The sequence below is a fragment of the Lepidochelys kempii genome, chromosome 6 (genome assembly GCF_965140265.1).
Source record: "Lepidochelys kempii isolate rLepKem1 chromosome 6, rLepKem1.hap2, whole genome shotgun sequence".
Classification (NCBI taxonomy): Eukaryota; Metazoa; Chordata; order Testudines; family Cheloniidae; genus Lepidochelys; species Lepidochelys kempii.
In genome coordinates this window covers 68,786,642-68,809,339 of record NC_133261.1, presented here as the reverse complement: position 1 = coordinate 68,809,339, position 22,698 = coordinate 68,786,642, and the positions used below count along the sequence as shown (strand labels likewise).

Sequence of the window (22,698 nt, the reverse complement as noted above, 5' to 3'; positions counted from 1 at the left end):
AATGGGAAGCAGTAGTACCTAAAGGGTGGCTGTCAGAAAAACATCACAACTGTTCATAGCTACAGTGATGATACAACAGTGACAGACAGCGTGCACAGCTGTGGTCTACTGCAGTGGCCCCCAAGCTTTCTTGTGGGAATAGCATATTGCTTCTCGGCGGCATTTTAGTGGCGGTGTGTCCTGCGAGTGCACAAAAAAGCCCCGGCAGGCACCATGGCGCCCATGGGCACCGCGCTGGGGACCCCGGTCTACTGGTTGGAACACAGTCAGGAGACCTGCGGTCTGTCAAACTCGGCCTCTGACTGACTTGCCCACACCTTGAAAACATCACTTAATCTCTCTGTAACGGGAGGATAATAATTTTGTGAAGTGCTTTCAAATCTATGGCTGGAAAAGGCAATCTAGAGGAAGTAAATTGTGCTGTTAGCAGATAGGTCTGGATCCTGCAAACACTGATGTAGGTGCTTAAGAGTAGGCACATTGAAGTCAATCTGACTACTCACACGCTTGAAGTGATGTACATACACAGGTGCTTGCAGGACTCAACCTGAAATGGCACCCACCCCTGCTAAACAAGAACACCATTTACTCAAAGGGCCATGTTATGAACTTTTGTTTTTAAAAATTCATTTTCATTAGCAAATCTTTAGTTAAACAGTGGTATTCAAACTAGCCCCTGCCATTGCTCTTACTTTGCAAGACCTACATGTGGAGCAATGAATGAATGTGAAAGGCCAGGAAGCTTAAACTGACGTTCGATTCATTCCTAGGGCACAAATACATTTTCAGCAGGAGATGAGGGCACTCAGCATTTTACAGGATTGGGCCTACGGTTCATAGTCACGAACATAATAGCAGAGCCACTGACGTAAATGAGAGTTTTGTCACTGGCTTTTGTGCAGCCAGGACTTTTCTCCATGGTTCTGCGGTTGTGGGCAGAGAATGAAGGAAAAGCAGGCAGGGAGAAATACTGCAGCAGTTGCACTCAGTAGGAGCAATACCCACCTTGTCATTCCTGTAACTTCTAGTTTTGGGGCTGCCATTTTTCAGTGTTCCCTGTGTGACTTGTGGAGCTCAATGCTAAAAGAGAAATCTCATTCAAGAGCAGAGAGAAGGGACTAATAAGAGGATCATATGCTGCTTTCAGTACCTCATGGCACACACACTAACATGTTTCATTAAGGTAACAAAGATGGACTCATTCTCTGCTGAAATGAAACTATAACCATAAGGAGAACAACTGGGTGTCTGTAAGGTTCTTTACTTCAGTAAGCCTAGAGGGGCTCTTCTCAGAACTTCTGCTCAATTCCTGTATCCATGCAGTCCCGACCCCCAACAGATGTCAGCTACAGTGCTGTCCGACCATGGCTTGCCCCTGGATTAGGCCCAACTTCTTCCCCTCACTCACTGGGAAACTCTGCTCTTGTTGCTTGGAGCATGTCCATATACTGGCATTGGATAGCAGCCAGCTGGGAAGGACCCCACCACAAAAGACGTTGAGTTGTGCTTTCTTTGGAGGGTAGAGGAAAGCAGGGAGCAAACAATTGCTGCTGGTCCTTTAACAGGGAGGGAGAAAGCAGCTGGAGCCACTGCTGTTTCTAAAGGAAGGGGAAGGAGCAGAGTGACCTTTTGGAACAGACAGAAGAATGAAGGGCCCAGCTATAGGAGGGGAAAGCAGAGGGGATAGCAGTAGCCACAGCCAGCAAAAAGTTAAGTGCAGGTGGTAGGTTTAATTGTGGCTAGGGAGAGAGGATAGACTTGACTGGAGAGAACCTTGATTTATTAATATTACCATAGCACCTAGGAGCCCCAGTCTTGCACCATATTGGGGTAGGTGCTGTACAAACACAAAACACAAAGACAGCCGCTGGCCCAAAGAGCTTACAATTTAAGTACAATACAAAAGATAATGCACAGATATAGACAGACAAGGGAACACAAGGATACAATGAGACATTGGCCACCATGATAGGCTGTGGTCTCAGCACATCAGCAGCCTAACTATTGGCAAGTTTTTTGCAGGCATCATGGCAAAGGAGGGTTTCTAAGACCAGCGTGAAGTAGTTTTGAGGACGTTTACAGGAAGCCGCTCCAGAGCGTGAGAGGCAGCAGGTAGAAAGCATGAAAGTGCATGTGTGAAAAGTGGGCAATGGAGATTGGCATGACACCGGTCCAATCAGAGGTGAGCACTAACGGCTCCATAGCAATGAGAGATGATTGGTAGGGGTAGGCATAGAAAATGAAGGGCCTTGAAAGTGAAGACAAGCCACTTGTTTGATGCAGTCTCAGAACCTATATAAAATAGAATGCAACAGGGAAGGAGGAGCCAGTGTAGAGATGCAAAGGGAGGGGTGACATGGTCAAAGCAACAGGCAAGGAAAAGTATCTTTGCAGCAGCATTCTGAACGGTAGTGAGAGGGGCAAGACTGCATTGGTCAAGCCAGAGAGAAGAATGTTTCAGTAATAATACACAATATGAAAGCCTGGACAAGAGTTTTATCTGTGTGAATGGATAGAAAAGGTTGTACCTGAGAGGAGATGTGTGGAAAGAATCTGCAGGATTTAGATGTAGGCTGGATATGAAGACCTAGAGAGGCTACCTACAGGCCAGAATGACAGGCAGGGTGATGGTGATATCCACGGGAATTGAGAAAGGGAGTAGTGGGAAGGGAAGATTTAGAGTTCTGTTTTAGCCATGTTGAGCTTGAGCTGATCACTAGACTTCCATTAGGCAAATGAAGAGTGTCACTTGAAGTTAAAAGTTTGTGGTTTTGGTAGCATGGCAGTGCAGGTATTTTTCATGAGGGCTAATAGGCTTAGTCCTTGGACAAACAGATGTTGGGGAAATTTTTAAGCTCTCTTTCTCAGTCTTCCTCATTACGAGTAGAGCCCTGCGCAGATATAAAATTTGAATTAGCATCCATCTGCGATCCACAAAAGTGGTCTGTGGATATCTGCGGATTTGCAGGGCTTTACAAATGAGTGAGTGAACAAGCATGCCTTCTGACTAGCAGAGACCGAACTTGAATGACTTCAGGTCCAGTCTGGGCATTTCCTGCTAGACCACAGTCCCTCTGCTGGGACATCAGGGCAGAGGAAGTAGATTATTTTGATATTGGAGTAGCAGGGCACTGGGACCTTTCCTTTCTAGCTGCCTTACCTACTGGCTGCTTCAAGACCCAGCTACTGCTGCTCAAAAGAGGTTATTCTAGTGCCCTTAGCCACTGCCTGCACTCTTGGTCACATCTTGTTCCCCTGCACCCCAACCCTTCTTTTGCACCCCCATCACAAGCTTAATTAGAAGCCTTAGCTAGAGGACTTTGGCAGGGGGTGGGGATGAATGTGTGTGCAGGGGCTCATCATGAATGCTTAGCTCATGGAAACAGCAGCCACAGCAACTGAGTTTCTTGCAATTTAATGGGCTTTGCCTGAAGGGGAGTGAAGAAAGCACTAGGAAAAAAAACAAGATGCCTTCCTGCCACACTCGTTTTAGCTGGGGTTCCCACATCAATGGTACACAAATATTACAGAATCCGTATCCTATCCAGGATGAGGATCTTGACTAGAGCTGGGAGAACAGTAGGGAAGGGGGTTCTAAATGTACTGCTTTAAATTCAAGAATGAATTTTGATTCAATGGAATTCATAACCCCGTTTGTTTTGCTTTCTATGAATGTTCAAGTAGCTCAGGGGATACTAGCAGAAATGCCTGTACAAAAGACATTTTTAACTTCAAATACTCCAAACACCAATTCTCAATTGAACAGCAGATGGTAACAGTCACCATTTGTACCAAGTTGTACTGGATATGGAAATCACTTATCCAGTCCAACTGAAAAACAGAAACAAACAATCTAAATGACTTAAGGATATAACCAAACAAAGCATGAATTGAAAACTGCAAATATTCTCAACAAACAGCTACAAGCAGGCCAAGAATTAGTAACTGGAGGAATTAGCCTAGTTGTTTGTTCTGTAAAGTTAATTTGAGAATTTTTCAGTCCATATGCAAAACATTACGAACAGGGAAGACCTCTATGTATATTATTCACTGGCATTTGTCCAGACACAATACTCCCACTAAGTGACTTTTTTTCCAGTAAAGGAAGCATTCTCCTTAATGTTTCACTGTTCTAGCAGGGACAGAGTTTTGCGTTTCAGCAATAAGTGGTGGTGTGGATAAGAAATCTGAAGACAAAGATCCAATGGCATAGAAAAAAGAGGGGACAGCATGCTGTGTTGGGAGAATGCAGAGAGCATCAGAGAAAGGAGTAGAAAGAGGGGGGCTCAGAGAGGCAAAGTGGCTAGGTCTAGAAAGACACTACACAAAATATCAGTGAGTATGGAGCCCTGTGGGATGAAGAGAACTCCGTATATTAAATACATTCACTGTAATCTCTGAGGTTGCTTGTGTTCCTGGAAGCCTGACTGTTCCAGTTTTAACCAAATTTCTGTCAGGTATTAGACAGCAACCTTACTTCCTGGTCTGTCTGGGGTGCTCTCCTCCCATTCGCTTTTCATTTATCTCCCTTATTGGAGAGACAGTAGAATAGTTAGCTTTTTCTATGCAACTTTTGCCAATGAGTTTCAGCTACTGGCTGAAAGTCAGATCCCACAAATGATCCTTCCTTCCAAACTCACAGCTGAATTCTATATGAGCAGTTCATCACTTTTATTTACAACTGCCTGGTAGTTTTAGAGCCGATACAGTAGAAATTTGCTGAACCTGCTGAGCAAAGTTCAAAACTCCACACACAGAGCAGGCACACAACTTGAGTCAGTGCAACGGTGACAATAAGAGGCCACACTTAACAGCTGTCTCTTGAGACACCCAGGGGGGCTGGAAGATCTGTATCCCTGGTCTAGGGACAACATGGATTATCTGAGTTGTAGGAGAAGTGGTAGAGATCCTGCTTGACTGCCATGAGCAGGCCAGGAACTCCTCGGCTGCCTCCGAGTCTCGAAGAGAACACCACACTGGGGATGGAGTCCCTGGACGATGGGTGTGGAGAGGGAATCATTCTGAGCAGATGGGCATCTTGGAGACCCCAAATTCTTGTGTAGCAATCCTGACCAACTGGGGAGGAAAAAAGCACTACAAATCAGGACAAGGAAATGCTTCCACACAAATGATCATTACCAGCTTTGAAAAATTCTGATCCCAGAAGAGAAAAAAGGTATTTAACACACTAACAAAAGAACCATTGCCCATCTCCATCCATGCAGGGAAAAAACCCTGAGCTCCTCCAAAAAGGAAGAACATCACTCAAATATTTTACTCTACATAGGGTGGGATGGATAAAAATAACTGTAGGCAAGAGCTCAAACAAAATCAGGCAACACAGAGCTTAGTACGTCACTATCCAAAGCAGTATCCCAATTGCTAGGTTCTTTATTATCCGTCATAATGAGAAAAAAAAGAAGCTCTTACCATAATTGTGCTGCTTACAGAGAATTCAAGAAAATGAGAACAAATTCAGGAATATCTTGGTGTTTCTATACCCCCTGTAAAGGGGTCCCCTTCACTGCAACAGCACCTCCTGGTGGCCAGGCATAGTGTATCAGCTGTCATTTGGTGTGGCACCCCCTAACGACATGCGCTCTGTCACGACAGTGGTGCGTCTTCCCATAACCCAGCCCTCTGGCCAGGTCACAATATTTATGTCTGCCCCTTTTGGGGTAACAGAGTACAACCAAACTGTAGTCCAATTACCTTATTGTAGTCTGTCTCTAGGCTCTGTTGTCCTTAAACCCCTTACTGCAGGTGGTTTCACCCTACCTTTCTCGGTGGCTAGTAGGGGAACCCAGGCCCTCCCTCTGCTATGGGCTCAAACCCAGAGACCTTGTAAGATGGCAGCCAAGGCATACTCTCTCAGACTCTTTGCTGCCTCCCTAGACTGCTCCCTACCTCTTCTATCCCCCCACAGAGTGACTGCTGGCTCTCTCCCTGAATCCCCTTTCTGCCACAAACTTCCTAGCATTATAATCACAACCCAGCCCTTCCTCAGTGGGGCTTCATTATCAATTAAGCCTGGCTCTCTCTCTTGCAGGTGCTGACAAGCATCTTAACTGACTTCTCAGGCCCACATTAATCCTTTCAGAACCTATGTGGGGGTACACATCCCATCACATGCCCCTTCATCCTACTGTTTCCTTCGGATATCAAAGAAAAGACCCAATATACTCCTGTTATTTAATATGACTTAGCAGGATGTCTATCCTTCCATGTAAAATAGTTACCCTTTTTATGGCCTCATGAAGAGGTTTAGCACTGTTTTCCTTTACTTCTAAATCGAACACTTGCCACTTTCTCTCCCATTTTGTCTTCCAATGTCTTTCCTAACTTCTGAATGAGAAATCCTACTGGCTGGAGCATATCTTTTGAAACCCTCATCCATCCTCATAATTAAAATGCATCCAAATAATTTTTGTTTTGAGTTATGCAGTTGTGGTTTATTATTCTGTTCCCAAAGCCAGAAAGGAATGAATGCCCACGTAATTTCCAATAGCCTGTCTCTACAAATGCCCCACATACCTGGGTGTAGAGAACCAAACATACATGCACTACAGAAAAGCTGACACACCTGCTGTGACAAGGCCTTCCTTCTCATTTATTTGCAGAGGGAGAGTAGCATATTCGTTATGATGGCCCTCGTACTGTTTCACACACTTCACTGCTCTCAGATCCCATAGCTTTATCTGCAAGTGGAAATGGTAATAGAAGAGAGGACATTTTAGTGAAGCGGGGCAATTTTTGACAGTTTTTGCTGGTGATAGGGAGAGAAAGGAGTAGACACCCAAAGTTTTACAAACTTCCAAGTGAATTCCTTCAGTTTTGGAATTACCACCTAGCTACAAGTGGACACCATTATTTGAAGCACTGGTTTAGGATACTGCCTGTGAGAAACCACTTATAAAAAGGCTCGTTCCATTTGTTTTACTGCAGGCAACTTGTCTAGTGGATTGAGCAAAGGACTGAGTTTTAATTTTGCTCTGCCACAGAATAGTTGGGTGGCCTTGGGGAAGTCACTCCACCCCACATCTTGGGTCAGGGAATCCCAGTAGAATTCCAAGTTCTTGAGTGAGCGTGTTGTGGCTATTCCAGTTGTGGAAGTAGATAAAGGGAATTTGCATGCAGGCCTCTATATTGAGCAGGAGTCAGGCTAACTCTAGCTTTAATAATGCGAGATTTGTAGAAGCGAGGATAGTGCAAAGTGAGTGGAAAACAACTGTGAAAGAGGCTGTTGTGACCTTGTATTAGATAAGACTAGAATGCAGACTATAAGAGAAATGGTAAGAAAAATAAGAGATCATGAAGGAATATGTATAAACAATCTGCAGTTGTTGCTTATTATTGTCTGTAATAAAGGTATAAATACTTGCTCTAATTGTTTATCTGGGAGAGACCTGCGTAGGTGGGGGAAACCCTCTGTCCTAGTGCACTCTCTCCCTCTGTGCAATTGCTTGAGGTAATAAAGTGTATCTGATTTGCTGCACCCAACCTGAGAGTGAGAACTGTTTTTCTCCGTGCTTATGCACCAGTTGGAGAAGACAAAGGCCATGTCTAAACTAGCAAGCTTATAGCAGCACAGCTGTTTCGGTGCAGCTGAGCTGCTGTACAATCACTCATGTAGCTGCTCTATGCCGATGGAAGAGAGCTCTCCCGTGGACATAATTAAACCACTTCAATGAGCGGTGGTAGCTATGTCGGCAAGAGAGTGTCTCCCACTGACGTAGCGCTGACCACACCAGCGCTTCTGTCAGTGTAACATATATTGCTCAGAGGGGTGTTTTTTTCACACCTCAGAGTGACAAAGGTTATACCAACAAAAGTGCTAGTGTAGACATAGCCAAACTCCAAGTATCTCAGAAACACGAGTAAAGAGCGGAGAATACACACATCTGCAAACCGTTCACAACTTCCTTCTGACCAATCAGTGAGCTGGAAAGCTTTGAGAGATTGAGTAGAGGACAAAGAAGAACTAACACACTTCCTAAAGACAGTGGCATCCTCTTTCAGGTCTGGGGTGGGACTTTGGCAATGGCCAATAGAACATATGAAACACTATCTAGTTTTCCATAAAAAGAAACTCTACCTTTCCAGCCATGTCCGCTGCCATAAGATAGTACTCAGCTTGGAGAAGGCGAACAGATGTGACTGCTGAGTCATGGAAAAGACGGACAGCTTTCCAGCTGTGACCCCTCCGGCTGCGCTGACGAATGTCAATGCTGAAAACCTCCCCTGAACGGCAGCCATTGTACAGCACTGGAGTCTAGACGAACCAGAACATGCAGGGCGATGAGTCTTGTAACATTTAACAGTATCAAACAGGTTTCTCTAGTCAGTTGTTGTGGCCACTTTCGTAGGAAGGGTTCAAGTAATAAGATACCCCTTTACTGTAGTGCCAGAATAATATCACCGTACATGGAGGATGACAAGAACCAGAATTGCATAGTCACGTTGTAAAACATTGCAACCAACTTAGGACTTTCATTCTGCTTTCAAATATTTAGCAGTAAAAAAGCAATGGAAACTTGGTCTTGTGGTTAGATCGGGGAAGGGGAGTTGAGTCTCTTAAGTTCTAGTTCCACCTTTGCAACTAACTTTGACTGAGCAAGTCATTTAACCTCTCTGTCCTTACTTTCCCCATCTGTAAAATGGGAACAATACTGATACTTAGTGTGTGTGAAGTGCTTTAAGATGCATTATGACTGCAAAGCCTTATTATAATTCCTTGCATTTGTTGTTTCACTTTCTTTTTAATCCTTTTCTATTTAGCAAAATTGATTCCCCCCCATCCCACCCCACATTTCCAATGGAGCTTGAAATCAGCGTAGCTTATTTTTGTTGCTTTTCCATGGGCAGCCACATCATCAAGTGTCAACTTCATTACTGAGCAGCTACTGAATCCACCACAAAAAGGAGTCACAGTGAGTATAGGGCTGCTGGTTCCACAAAATCAGCAATGCGTAACATATCCCTAAGAAATCAAAGACCCATGTCCCTTTCTACCTGGGTGGCAAACTGTTGTGCCAGTACATCACTGCTTGTTCCAAATGTCTGCCGGTGACCAGTCATTGCATTGGTCACAAGGACTCGCCGCATCAGACCTAAGAAAGACAAAACAAACACATGGCCATCATTTGGGCAATACAGCTTGGAGGCAATGATGATGCAAATCTTTCCTCTTGAGAAGTAGTACAAATACACTCCTGCTTACCTGTGCTGAAGCAGTTATCAGCCTGGGGGTTCAGGCACCAAGCACAAGACCAGGCAGTGGAGATCTTGAAGCTGCACAGCATTCCAGGCTGATCTCCTACAGGTGGCAACAGGGACGAGAACAAACTGTGAAGCCCTCAGGCACCACAAGGAGATGTGGGAGGAAGCTTCAAGTTAACTATGCCCCTAGAAAATTTCACCAGGCCGCTGTACCTCTTACAACTTTCAGGGTTTCTGCTTCCAGTGCACTAAACCACCCAATTACAGGCGTGCTGCTACCCACCCTGTTCTTCTGGAAACAAAAGGTTGCTCCACCAGATGCTTGAGTGATTGCCGAAGAACACTGCCATTAGAACTACTCTGTAGTCAAAGGCAGGACTCTGGGGGAAGGGAGGGAAGACTGAAAGAAATAGCTACATAATGCACCCACATTCTCAAGGTTTATAAAAACTGGGTATACATAGTGCTTTAATACAACTGCATTGGAACAAGGACACCATTTCGCCTTCCCCAAGAGCCAAAGCCTATCTACGCCCCTGCCTCTCCCCTTGATGGAGAATTCATAAGGATTTTCAGAAAGTAGCACGTTGGGCACTGAAATTATGTTTATGTGGGGGGAAGGAATGGAGGAGAAGTGAGGAAGGGTCTTGTTTGGACAAAGCTTTGAACATGCTACACTGGCCCCCCATCTGCTGAATGAGCAAAGTTTAACTATATAGCAACAAGCGAGATTTGTACTGTGTTCCCTCAACTCCCAACCCAGTTCAAAACCAACCCACTGACAGTTCCTAAGTTTTCAGTTTTTATTCACTTCACACAAGTATGTTAAGACCAAGCCCTCAGCTTGGGGTTAGAGATGCCACTGTAGGTGTCTTATGTATCTGAAGGCAGTGATTTCCAAAATTAGCTTAGAACAGTGGTCCACAAACTGTGGGGCATGACCCCTCTAAGGGGGCACAGTGGGGCCAGCCCCCACAGGAGGCAGGGAGGGAGCACTAACCAGCCCCACTCTGCCCCCTGCTTGGCTCTGGCCCTGCCCTCTACCGCAGCTGCAGCCCCGTTCCTGGCCACAGCTCCAGCCTCAGCCCCCGACCATGGCTCCTGACCACAGTTCAGGGTGTGTGTCTGTGCATGGAGAGGTTCCATTACGGGTAAGGACGGGGCACAATGGAAAAAGTTTGGGGACCACTGCCCTAGAACTACTTTTGTCATACTGGTAAAGTATCCTGCAGTCTTCAAACAGCAACCCTTCCTGTTAGCATTAACTCTTTGACTGTTTTTAAAAAGCCTCTGGAAGTAACTCCTGTATTTTCATCCCATCAAGGTGCTTTACATGTTTGTATTCATCAGACACTTCTTTGGTGTAAATTTAACAGTGGCCAAACTTGCACAGGACACAAAAATTAGAGATGTACCAAAATTACACAATGACACTACAAAGAGACCTGGAGAAAGCAGCATAGTGAGGACTTAAGTCAACTAAGGGAGATTCCACCCTTATGAAAAGGAACAGCACAAATACAACATAGGGGAATGTAGCCAAACCCATCAAATTAAAGCCAATTTATTTTAACCATCTCTCTTTAATATTCATATGTTTTCATGTGATTGAACACTATACACAGTGCCTGTCATGGGCTGGGAGATCAGTACTGGGAGAGGAGCAGAGGGACTTACAAGAGGACTGCCATCTCAAATAGTCCCATCAATAAACGTATGTGAACAATTACTGTGGGCAAAGGTCATACCTGGGAGAACAACTGTTCACTGGTTCACTCCATTTGAAAGGACCAGATAGTTTGAGTGAGCACCTTTTGGGCTATCTATCTATCCAGGTTCTATGCATTAAGGGAGGCCAAATAACTTACATAGGGAAAATTCCAAATAAATATTTACTTTATAGGTGAGTACATTTTCTGCCAAGTACCATACAGTTAATATCTGATGCCATAAGCTATCCTTGTTAACTAGTTCCTAAAGTTATTACTATCCAAATCAGTTCTTGGGCTTCACTACACAGTGTTAATATTCATTCTTGTGATGCTTACAAAACCACTCGAAGTATTAGAGAATGAAAATACAGAAGTCATCCCTCATTTAGGCCCTGTTCAGACTACAACTTCTAACCAGAACAGAAAGGTATTCTACCTGGGTTAGAGTTGCTGAATAAGGATGCTGGAAGCAGACTGGCACAGCCTGGAGTTTCTGCAATCCCCATGAGGCACAACTTGCTGGAGGCTGTTAAAGAAAAGCAAGATTTCTCCCAGAAGTGGCACATGTTGCATAAAATTACTCGGGGGGGGGGGGGGAGGGGGAGGAGAGAGAGAGATGCCTCTGAAACACTGGTACACATAATATCCTGTCCTTCAACAGTGCCTCTTAGATTAACTTTAAAGTGATTTACAGTCACTAATGAATTAAGCCTCATCACACCCTTCTCTCATAGGACTTAGAGAACAAGATCTGCAATTCTATGATTCTAGTTTTAATATTTAACGTTACCCAACAGGGAAGGAGAGTGGGAGGAATAATAAAATCTTTCCTGGTCTTTCCAGTCATAAAATAATATCATCGCCTTCTAGAACTTTGGAGAGTGAAGACATAAAAAATAACCTTTTACCAACTACTTTGGGTCTGTCTTCCCCAGTGCATACATTTTTTTAAAATTGGGTTGTATCACATTGCCCTCTGGAGGTAGTAACAGGTATGAGCAGGATTTAAACTTATTTTTCCAGATCAGTGTGATGAAATTATGATCAGATAGATGGGGGAGAGCGAAAACTCCAGGCCTGCTGCAGTGCAGGTCTGAAACATGACTCTGAAAAGTCCTCTTCCTCTCCCTGTAGTATGACCATGACACTCTGCTCCCTCGCTCTATCCACTGGCTTCTTGCCATTGTCTGAATCATTTTTTTGAACTCTTTGTTCTCCCTTTCAAGGGTCTTCAGAATCCAACACTTGCCTACATCTCCCCTTGTTTGCTAATACTCCAGCATACACCCTTTGTCTGCCAACAATCTCACCTCCATGCTCCTTTCACATTCTCCCATTTGTGCCCCTGCACCTTCCACGCAAGCCTCCGTCAGTACAGATGCACATCTTTTGTGTAAGCATTCTGCCACTAACCTCTAATCAGACATTCCCCATTGCCAATCCCAAACCTGACACCCTGATGGGTTCACAAAAGAAAAAGAACACTTTTCCTACCCCAGCCCATTATTTTGTCATTTCTGCTATTTCCTCTCTATACCCAAAAGTGATTTGATGTAATTTATTCATTGTGTTAACTCTGAAGGTTAGGTTGTAAGATACTTGTCTTTTGCCTTACTATATATCTGAATGCTGCCATGTGTACTTATGACTTAACAGCATACTTTCTTTCAACTTTAGGGCTTCTCTGGTTATTTTCCAGTGAACCATTAAGCCCTTTTGAGACCAGTACTTGGGATTTCTTGTTGATAAGTGGCTGTCAGTCAACCCGTGGAACTCTTTGCCAGAGGATGTTGTGAAGGCCAAGACTATAACAGGGTTCAAAACAGAACTAGATAGTTCCTGGAAGATAGGTCCACCAATGTCTATTAGCCAGGATGGGCAGGGATGGTGTCCCAAGCCTCTGTTTGCCAGAGGCTGGGAATGGGCGACAGGGGACAGATCACTTGATGATTACCTGTTCTGTTCATTCCCTCTGAAACACCTGGCATTGGCCACTGTCGGAAGACAGGATACTGGGCTAGATGGACCTTTGGTCTGACCCAGTGTGGCCGTTCTTATGTTCTGTTTTGTGAAGCAATTTGTTGTCTTGTGGAAGCAAGCCTGAAGCTTTATTTATTTATTTATTTATTTATTTTAAAAAAGGATATAAAACGTGAGAATCTTGATGAGTCAGCGATGCCCAGCACACAGAATTCACCTACAAACAAAAGCAAGACAGACCAATACTTGCCGTCTCCTGTTTAATTCAGAAAAGTGAATTTTCAAACATTCCACATAAGTCTGAAAAACTGAGCACACCCCCTTAGTATACTGGAGAATGCCAAGAACATCCTGGAAAAAAACTAGTGATGACTAGCCCAATAAAGAGAGACAGGCATTTCAGCCTCTTGCTAACACTTGCATGAAGTAGAAAAAGGTCAGTACCCAAAAAAAGCCTCCCCAAACCTGGATGGGTCCATTCAACACATCTCTTAACTAAGACAGGTCTTCTCCATGGAACTGGGCACCTACAGGTTGTCGTATTTTGTCCTAAAAGTTCTTCCCATTCAAAGAGAGGCATGGGGTTTTTTTTGTTTTGTTTTTTTGTTTTTTTTCTTTCTTAAGAAGAAACAGAGCAAACAAATCAGCAGTAGAATTAATCCCTCAAGGCCTCTCTTTTCAAGTGATGCCAAGAGTAATTCTGTGGTAATATACTGCTCATGAAAGGTACTGGACTGACTGCTTTGTAACACCATTCTCCAAAAGCAATTCAGGAGTATCAGAGCTCAGGTCTCTGTGGATTCTACATTTACTCAATCCCCTTATTGCTGGATTCTTCCATTCTCTCTTCCTTCCCCCTGCCCTGCCCTTCCCTCCCCCCTTCCTCATTTCCACTCACACATCCCATGTTACAACATTTTGAGAGTTCCAGAACAGAAGGAAATCCTTCTGGATGAGGAGCCAGTGGAAGAATGGTACCTTGCGGTTTGTGAAGTAGAGGTTGTCATACATCTCCACGGTGAGAGAGTCCTTCCCTAAGCCACTGAGGTTGATGATACCATATTTACACCCTCCATGCTCTACATCATTCACAGTGAATATCCGCTCACAAGTTGTGTCTGCCTGCAAAAGAAGTGCATCACTGTGGGCAATTAAACTAGACCTGGCTTTAGGTTGTCTGCTTGGGTCCCCAATGAGAAATCTATTAACTGTGCTTTCCCACCACCACCTGATTGCAGTTCAGCACCACAGACACTGCATGTGTGTGGCCATCTGCATTCTAGAGAAATTCACTAGAAAAACATTTAAGATATACCATTTTCCACTTCAACACCTGACAATAATGAATGCTGTCTCTTATTGGCTGAGTTCTGGGATGGCACTGTGGACAGATCTTGCTGTCATGTGGAACCATAATCAGTAAGTACAGGCTCCAGCATATAAATGGGGCTCCGCATAAAGAATTTTCATTCAGTGTAAACGTAGACTTTTCTGTCATTTGAAAGCCTCCTTCCCCTACTGGATCAGATTGGTGTCCTTGCAATCAAAGTGCTGGTCTTGAGTTCCAGATTTTTCTCTCATTTAAACCAGTGGAAATTTTCAGTACCCCCACTGGCTTCAACAGCTTTCACTTACATGGACCAGATCAGCAGAGAGCTTCCAAGGCAGCCTCTGTAAGATGTCTGCCCCTAAAAGCTGCTTCACACCACAGCACCAGTCATAGCAGGAGCCATGGAGTAGGGGTAAGTTCAGGGCTTCTCAGCCTGCTTCTCCTCACTCCCATCTACATAGCCAGAACTCAGTGTGGGTGAGCTTCCCAGGTAGCCTCTGCTATCAGAAGTTCTCCCCCAACCCACAAAAACCCCCTTCAGATCCAGAGACTCGTGATGTCGCTCTTAACATCTACACAGACTTTTTGGACTATAAAATCTGCTCTATTCACAGACTTAACTCTTTCACCCCCATTCACTCCATCAATCTCATTCTTTTCCCTTTCTCCTCCCTCCCTTGTTATACTCCATTACCCACCAACCTCTCCTCCTCTCTCATCAGCAGAGCTTGACAATTATCTTCATGACCTTTCCTCCCACCCTTCACCTGGCTCTGTCTTTGCAGACTGTAAGCTCTTCAGGCTAGGTGTTAAGAAAGCACCCAGCACATTTTGGGCACTACTACAATATAAATAATATGTAATTGAGAGCAATATTTGACACAAGGATTTATTCATTCCACCAAAAGAGTGGAAAACAGTCAGTGCAGACTGCTTAAAGGAGAATGGTCACAAGGAAAAGACACCATATTCATACTTAGCTAGTCCCAGAGCTCCCCAAGTCTGGAATACCTTCTGTATGGGAGGAGAAACTGCCAATACAATCTGCTACAAAGAAAAGCACTTCCCAGTGTATATAACCTATATGTTGGGTCATTACAAATCCCAGAGCTCACAAGAAAATAACTATAGCCAAGTGCTCTCTAGCCTTAAAAATTGAAGTGCCCATAACATACCACTATTAGTTTAAAATTGTTGGTTCCAGTAACTGAGGAATCTGGGCTCCGAATCTCTACCTTCCTCCTTTGCATGCAGTTCACCTTTAATTCGTGGACCAATCTATAAACGAAAACATGTTTAACTATGCGGATATTTAATGCCAATGAAAGGAATTCTGGGTAAAAGGCATTGAGATGCTTCTTTATCTCAGCAGGTTAGGCAACAGGTAAACAGCCCAGGGAGCTGGCGGGTTGCAGCCCCACCAACGTATAGCACGAGCAACCTTCAGATCCCAAGACTCATGAGGCCACCAATAAATAATCTTTGGGGCCCCCCATCTGTATGTACACCAGCCTTGTCACGCCACTGCAATTTCCCAATCAGCTTCAACAGCAGAAGACAGGTTGCTGGCATCTGCTGACACACTGTCTACAGTAGCACTCTCACTTGGACGATTGAAGCCACATAAGTTAAGGAAAAGAGAAATTTCCTGTAGACTAGGTCTGTTAAAGTGTATTTACATAAGGGAAAACTCCACAATATGCTTATAAAGTGCAGGAGAGTATATGTTAAGGATGGGAAATTTCACACTCAAACTATTCAAAACCTGATGATCAGAAAATATTTTCTTGCATCTGAATTCTTGTCATTTTAGGGAAGACTTGCTGAGCCATTCTGTAGGCACGTGCAGTATAAAATGTAATGGAAAAGCTACACAGAAAAACAACAGGATGTCTTGAGAAAAAGGCAGTGTAGACTTTTGTGTCTATTACTGATGCTTCTCCAGCTCTGTCCCTTACTGGAACAACAAGGTACGCTACGAGATTAATGACAAAGAAACGTTAGCAGTAGGACTTTATAGGGTGAAAAAGGGATTTGAAATTATCTTACCTGCAATAATTGGTGGAGCTGAGTAACCCTAACTGCCTCTTGCGTAAGACAAGTGATGAGTTCAATCCAGCTCTGGATGTTTTCTATTAAAAAAGAACAAATGAAAGCGTGCAGTTATGTGTTGCACAGGATCAAAAGCAGCCCATGGTCCCTTCATGTCTGGGATATTTGGGGAACAATTTATCCCTAAGCCCTTGTATTTACAAGCTGTTTTTCAAAGAAGAACAAAGCACTTCCCATTTTTTTTTTTTTTTTTTAAAAGTCAAAATATGCATTCTGAGGTAGAAAACAAATTAGAAAAGTCTCTGGCTGCTTCCAAACACAAAACTAACTGAATGCCCTTCAGTTTACTGAATTCCTCATAGTATTAAGCAAAAATTGGATAACTATGTGACTATCTCATCTTGAGGTTCGAAATCCATGAACCATTTTCACTACAAAATAATGCCTCAAGTTCTTATTTTAAATCAAAAACTCTGAAATACAATATGGCCACCTACTGCTGCCATAGAAACTTTAGCTTTGGCATTTCCTTTTTTATTTTAACTGTGCAACCTTAATGTTGCAATAACCGAGCTTTTCCATTTGTCATTTTACAGTTGGGCTTTCAGTGCTCATGAAATACTTTCAGTGCTCATGAAAGCAAAAGACTGAACAGTAGACAGAGCTGGAGCAAGGCAAAGCATACCAGGTTTTTACAATCCATTTTGTAGTCTGAACATAGACTGAAAGTCACTTTTTAATCAAATAGGTAGCTGGGGCCTGACTTTCAGTGGTGCTGAGCACCCACAGCTCCCATTGAGATTAATAGGACCTGCAAGTGCACAGCGCCTGTGAAAACTAGCCCACTGATGTAGTCACTTTTTTAATGGAGGCATCGGTAGGCACAGCGAAGAAAGCATATCCTGGCCCCAAATGATAGTATTTACTCTCTCTCAGAGAATTCATTTGTTCTGAAAACTTAAAAATGAATCAGTTAAAGAATTAAAATTAAACTAAAAATGGGCTCTTTAAGAAGTTTCGCACCTTGTGTCAGATTTTTTTTTTTTTGCCCCATGATCTCAGTAACAGGACACCATTGAAACATCAAACTTCCCATAATTTACTAAAATCTTGTCCCCAAGCTACATCTGAATAAGTGTTAAGGATTAATCATCATTTTTCTTGTTATTCTTCATAGAAGTTTTTTTCAGCAGATGCTAAAGGACACAATGTTCTACTATAAAGAATTCTACAACAACTGAAAAAAATGACTATTAATCCTTTAAAAAAAAAAATGCACAGGCATGAGGTTTTAGTGAGTTTTATCAGTGAACTGTCTGAAGACTCTGTGACAGGGAAGAATTAAGGTTTTAAGCTTAACCTTAACTGTGAATTTCCTGACTTTATCATACTTGGTTTTGAGATAATTACCTCTTCCCTGTACTGTATTTTACCCTAAATTACTCATTATGTAGTCTCAACCATAACTCCATCTTAACATAGCTTTTGTTGGGGGTATGGACAAATGTTTGAACATTTGACCTTGAACAGCAAGCATTAGAGGCGATTATACCAAAGTTGAAACTGGAGGGTTTTATAACCTGTAGCCCATCCTGGTGTCTTGGGTCACAGCACAGTAAAGTTTAAATGACATTTCAGAGACAGGACCCACCTTCTTTTGCTTTTCCTCCTCTTCTAACAGCTTCAGTCTCTTGCACTCCATCTCCTTGTACTGGAGGCTCTCTTTGGTGAGAGGGTTGTAGTTATTATGCCCAGGGAGCAGTCGGAAATAGCGGTTCTTTTCAGGGTCATAGTAAAATCCTGGTAGTTCTATAAAGAGTATTTACCAAACAAAATCAGATTGAGAACAAACTTTTTCTATTGTCCTTTGACCTCACCCAATTCCAGAGTAGCAGCCAAGAGACCGTCACTTTGGGGATTCCAAGTCAAAAAGAACATGGAAACTTCTGCTTCCAGACTGGCAGGTCACAAATGGGGAGAGGTATTGATTACATTAATGGCCACCTCAGCAAAAGCCAGACCATGCTCCTACTATCTGCAGAAGAAATGTCATTACAGGGATATGGAGAGGGAGACCAGCAGTAATGGAGATTAAATTCAGCAAATAGAAATGGGGAAACACAGGGAAAGGTGCTCCAGAACAAAGACACGGCCATTCTTCTTGAACATAAATGAGTCACACTGCTGACAAAAAAATTTTTTTTAGGATATCCCAAACACCAAGAACAATGGACAACTGATCATTGACCAAACATAAAAGCAGCAATCCCCTTCCCCAATTACACTTCCCAAATCAAACGCTTAGATACCTACAATCCACGAGACATTTCAATTGTGGACTGGGCTGGCTCACTCAGGGTACGTCTACACAGCAAAGAAAAACCCGCAGCTGGCCCGTGCCAGCCGACTTGGGCTCACGGGGCTTTGGCTGTAGGGCTGTTTCATTGCTGTGTAGACTTCTGGGCTCAGATTGGAGCCCGAGCTCTGGGATCCTCCCATTGTACAGGGAGGTGTTGTATTGTTGTATTTTCTTTGTCTATTTAACATAACTCTTTCAATAACGTAACTTTTAGAAGATCTCTGCCAAAGATGGCTATAGATATTAGAGAGGCGAAGTAAACTATGACAGGATCGTCTGTCTTCATGCACCCAATATTTAGGTGCTGATTTTTGGCCCCTGAACACAATGGTCCCTTACCAGGCACTGGAGAGCTATGACATACTTCCGAAGAGGATCCACTGTTGCTGGTGTCTGCATTCAGTGAGTTCCATGGTTCCTCTTGTTCACACCTAACAATAATGCACTGTTATGTTCAGCTTGCAAAACTGTCTTGAAAATTTATTAGCCCAGACGCAAGATCTCCTCACACACCTTTTCTATGAAGATTATTCTAATGAAAAAGCTATTTTGCTTTGCTAAAAACAATGATTTTCTAGGCTTTTTTAGTACAACTGCCCTGAATTTTCTTGTCAATTTTTGTGATTTGCTCTCTTCCTGCCTCCATATTGTTATGTAAAAGATCCACACAAATAACAGGGGAAAACACTGTCTCTACAGTGAAACTGACACCATGGGTGAAACCCTGGTCCTGCTGAAGTCAGTGTGAGTTCTGTCTTCAATGGGGCCAGGATTTCACCCAAAGTGTTTTGAAATGCACAAAGTAAACAAACTGAAGAGATCAGAGAAAATTACTTCTTTATTTCAATTACAGTGAGCTTAGCTATTTCTTGCAACAACAGTAGGTATAAGACTTTAAAAACAGAAGTAAGCTATTTTAAGTTGAGGAGGTCCATACTTTAGGTTGAATTTCCCTGGGTTATTTTCTTAAGATTCTATTTAAAATTATATGCATAATGTGTTACTAATTCTCAGTGTTTCTGTTCATACTAAGCTCTGTAATGGATCTTATATCCTGTCATTCTGAAAGCAGTAGGTCAAGTTGGTTTAGAGGCTGCACGATTTAGTGTTCCGAGAACAGGATTAGGAGCAAGGAACTTCTTAGTTCTAATCCTGGCTCCACGCACTGGCTTTCTGTGTGGGATTGAACTAGTTACTTAAAGGACAACAATTAACATACAAAAAATCACTTCAATCTGAAAGCCTTTTTTAAACCTGTTTCCTCCATGTAGTCGGAGTGAGGGTCCAAATCCTGCAAACACTTAAACATATGTATAACTTTCCATGTGAGTAGTCCCAATAAAATCAATGGTCCACAATGTTTTCAGAATTAAAGCCTTAGTCAGTTTTCCCTACTATTTGTGTGAGTATCTCATAGCAACAGGGGAGAGAAAAAAATTTAATGCCACAAAAAATTATCAGAAAGACTCACAAAGGCAGGTGTAATATGTAAACTACTTTTTATTGTAAAAAATGGGCTAGATCTCAAGATAACAGAATCCCTATAAACTTTATCTCAGTTTCCCAATCTGTAAAAAATGAGAAATAATATGTACCTATTTTACAGTAAACATTAACAAAACAAATTAATACAAAAAACAAAAACAAACAAAAAAACCCCCAAACCTTCCTTCCCCCAAACTACCTTTGTGAAAGGTCTTAAAATCTACAGCTAAAGTATTAAACTGTGTACACTTGCCTTTCAGTAAAGCTACAGTGGTTGTGTCTTCTGTAGTGGTTGGGATGGTAGGTTTGTCTGCGACTGCTCCACCCCTCCTTTTCTTTACTTCTCCAATTGTTTCTCTTCATGCCCGTCACTAAAACACACAGATACATATACAATCAGAATTTCCATTCCAATTGTCTGGAAGGGTTCAACACACAGGGTATTCTCTTAATACATCATTTTCCTCATATTTCAAATTTGTCTTGACCCACTGCTGGTCAAAACAAAAGAGACAGTGAAGTGAAGGAAAAAACTTATTTTAGGATGAACACAGAGAGAATACAAAGGCCACATACTTGTAATATAAGTAGAGAAAGAACAACAGCTTGAATAATTTAAAAATGAGATTGGACTAAATACTGGAGACAATATAGTATGCAATAATACCTATTTGGCACATAGGAGAGCAATATAATGACGTAATATATGTTTTCCTCTAATTTCTATGTATGTTTATGTATGAATGCCCAGGTACCTAGAATTTTTGTGGCCCAAATTCAAGCCTGGTGTAAAAAACTGTAAATCAATGGAAATACGCTTGCTAACATCAGGGCTGAATTTGGCTCTACGGAGACAATATGATGGCAGCAATAATATTCTTCCCTGCCAAAGTAAAAACTGCGGTGAGTTAAGTGCAATGCTTTAGATTATAACATCACACACTTTTTTGGGTGTCAAGTCTCTTTCTGTAAGCAATTAAGGTATCGGATTGATGGGAGAAAAAATATCAGTTTTACAAAAACGACTTATTTGCCTGAGTTTTAGTTAATTTTTGGATGACCTATTTGTCAAGCTTGGGTTGTACTGAATATTTTTTTAAATTTAAATTCTGGTTATCTACACGAATATAATACCTGTTTTGTTTTTGAGTATTTTACTCTTGCAGCACGATGACAGAGATGACATTTACATCACAGTAACAATACACATAACACCCAGCAATTCAAAATCAGGAGCGGTGTCCCATTATGCTAGGTGATGCATGGACACCTACAACAAAATGGTCACTACAGGGTTTCATGAACAACTCCCCCCACCGCCCCATGCCCAATAACATGAGTCAGGCTACAGTGCTTGCTGGATTTCCTGAACACAGAGCAGCCAGGTGACGGGCTGTGCTTTTTTATCTGCTCTTCACCAACCTGCTTCTGAGAATCTCCCTCCTGTACCTTCATGCTGAGGACCAGGTCCCTGCTGACCTGAGACTCCCCCCACCCCCGCCAGTAGCCCCAGAGGAGTCAGGGCCCTGACCACGTGCCCCCTGCCCGGGGTCCCCACCCACGGCCCCAGGGCTCGCTGCCCGGCGGAATCATGCAGGAGCGAGGCCCGCACGGGGTGGGGGGAGCCCGGCTCCCGCCCGTCAGAAACCCACCTCTTTGGGCCTACCGCTCCCGGTCGCCACACTTGAAAACGGCCCCGCCTCCTGGACTCGGTCCCGCCTCCTTGCCGCTCCCAGCCCGCTCACTGGTTCAACTGTCTCTTGTTGTAGGCTTCTGATTGGTTCTTAACAGTATCTATCATATGACATACCGTTCGCCCTGCCAGGAGAGCACAGGGTCAGGCCTCAGATGATCACTCGCTGAGGCGTGGCGGCGGCGGCGGGGGGGGGTCGTGTCCTGTCACGTGACGGTCTGACGGTAGAAGAACGCCGCCGCGGGCTGCATCGGGCTGGTGTACGCGGGAACGGGTTGGGGATTCTGGGCTGCGCGTGCGTAGTTGTAATGGTTGGGGGAGGTGCCGGTGACATCGCCTGTGACTGCTTGTCGCGCCGCCGGCCCGACTAGCGGCTCCACCGCAGCCGGGGCCGGGTCTCCGGGGCCCGCTCGTTTGTCTGCTCTCGGCGGAGGTGGCCCGGCCGCACCGGCTGTGCGGTTAGGGCCGGTTTTGTGGGTACCTGCCCCTGGGTAACTGATTCCCCGGCTCGTTTCCCCCGGGCCGCTCAAGAGATGCGGCAGCCGCTGAGGTGGCGATGAGAAGTTCCAGCCGCTCCTCGCCCTCCGCCCGGATTGGACTAGCCCGAGGTCCCTGGCTCCCAGCCGGTCAGGAGTCTGAGCTCCTGCCGCTTGTCCCCGACCCACCACTCCCCGGAGGTTCGGGTCAGGGTTTGGATGTGGGCTTGCTACGGGGTATTAATGGCCTCCTGTAGGCACGCGCATACCGCTGTTTTGTAGGTTTGCTAGCTTAAGTTCAAAGGAGAAACTGAATTAGTAGAACAACCTCACTTCTACAGTGTTTTTTGTTTACACTGAACATTCCTGCTTCTGGGACTGGGAGCCACAAT

The 22,698-nt window shown here is 43.8% G+C and overlaps 1 protein-coding gene and 1 long non-coding RNA gene across 4 annotated transcripts in view; one reads left to right on the top strand and one right to left on the bottom strand.

Annotated features, from left to right (window-relative positions):
* Positions 1-1,763: 1,763 nt before the first annotated feature.
* Positions 1,764-22,036, bottom strand: DCAF4 (DDB1 and CUL4 associated factor 4). 3 transcript variants are annotated; one of them, XM_073348524.1, is made up of 14 exons: positions 21,948-22,036; positions 20,391-20,508; positions 18,992-19,083; positions 17,945-18,102; positions 16,291-16,373; positions 15,417-15,519; positions 13,890-14,033; positions 13,079-13,128; positions 11,368-11,447; positions 9,221-9,316; positions 9,013-9,110; positions 8,096-8,272; positions 6,584-6,698; positions 1,764-5,076 (listed from the first exon to the last, which is right to left on the bottom strand). In XM_073348524.1, the coding sequence occupies exons 2-14, from the start codon at positions 20,498-20,500 to the stop codon at positions 4,862-4,864; spliced, it is 1,521 nt and encodes a 506-aa protein (XP_073204625.1). In that variant the 5' UTR covers positions 20,501-20,508; positions 21,948-22,036; the 3' UTR covers positions 1,764-4,861. The 3 variants fall into 3 exon arrangements, with proteins under 3 accessions (XP_073204625.1, XP_073204624.1, XP_073204626.1); XM_073348523.1 differs by lacking the exon at positions 21,948-22,036 and adding an exon at positions 21,790-21,876; XM_073348525.1 differs by lacking the exon at positions 21,948-22,036 and adding an exon at positions 21,560-21,777.
* LOC140912991 (uncharacterized) overlaps positions 21,979-22,698 on the top strand; it is a 14,761-nt gene continuing 14,041 nt past the window's right edge. Inside the window, exon 1 of the long non-coding RNA XR_012159433.1 lies at positions 21,979-22,090. This is a non-coding gene — a long non-coding RNA (uncharacterized lncRNA). The remainder of the gene's footprint in view (positions 22,091-22,698) is intronic.

What these genes read in the sequence shown, in the direction of transcription:
- DCAF4 (XM_073348524.1), bottom strand. Translation starts at nt 20,500, where the DNA reads ATGAAGAGAAACAATTGGAGAAGTAAAGAAAAGGAGGGGTGGAGCAGT. An exon ending in AGCTCCACCAATTATTGCAG is followed by an intron (nt 15,520 to 16,290) that starts GTAAGATAATTT and finishes TTTCGTTTATAG; the next exon opens with ATTGGTCCACGAATTAAAGG. An exon ending in TGATAACTGCTTCAGCACAG is followed by an intron (nt 9,111 to 9,220) that starts GTAAGCAGGAGT and finishes TGTCTTTCTTAG; the next exon opens with GTCTGATGCGGCGAGTCCTT.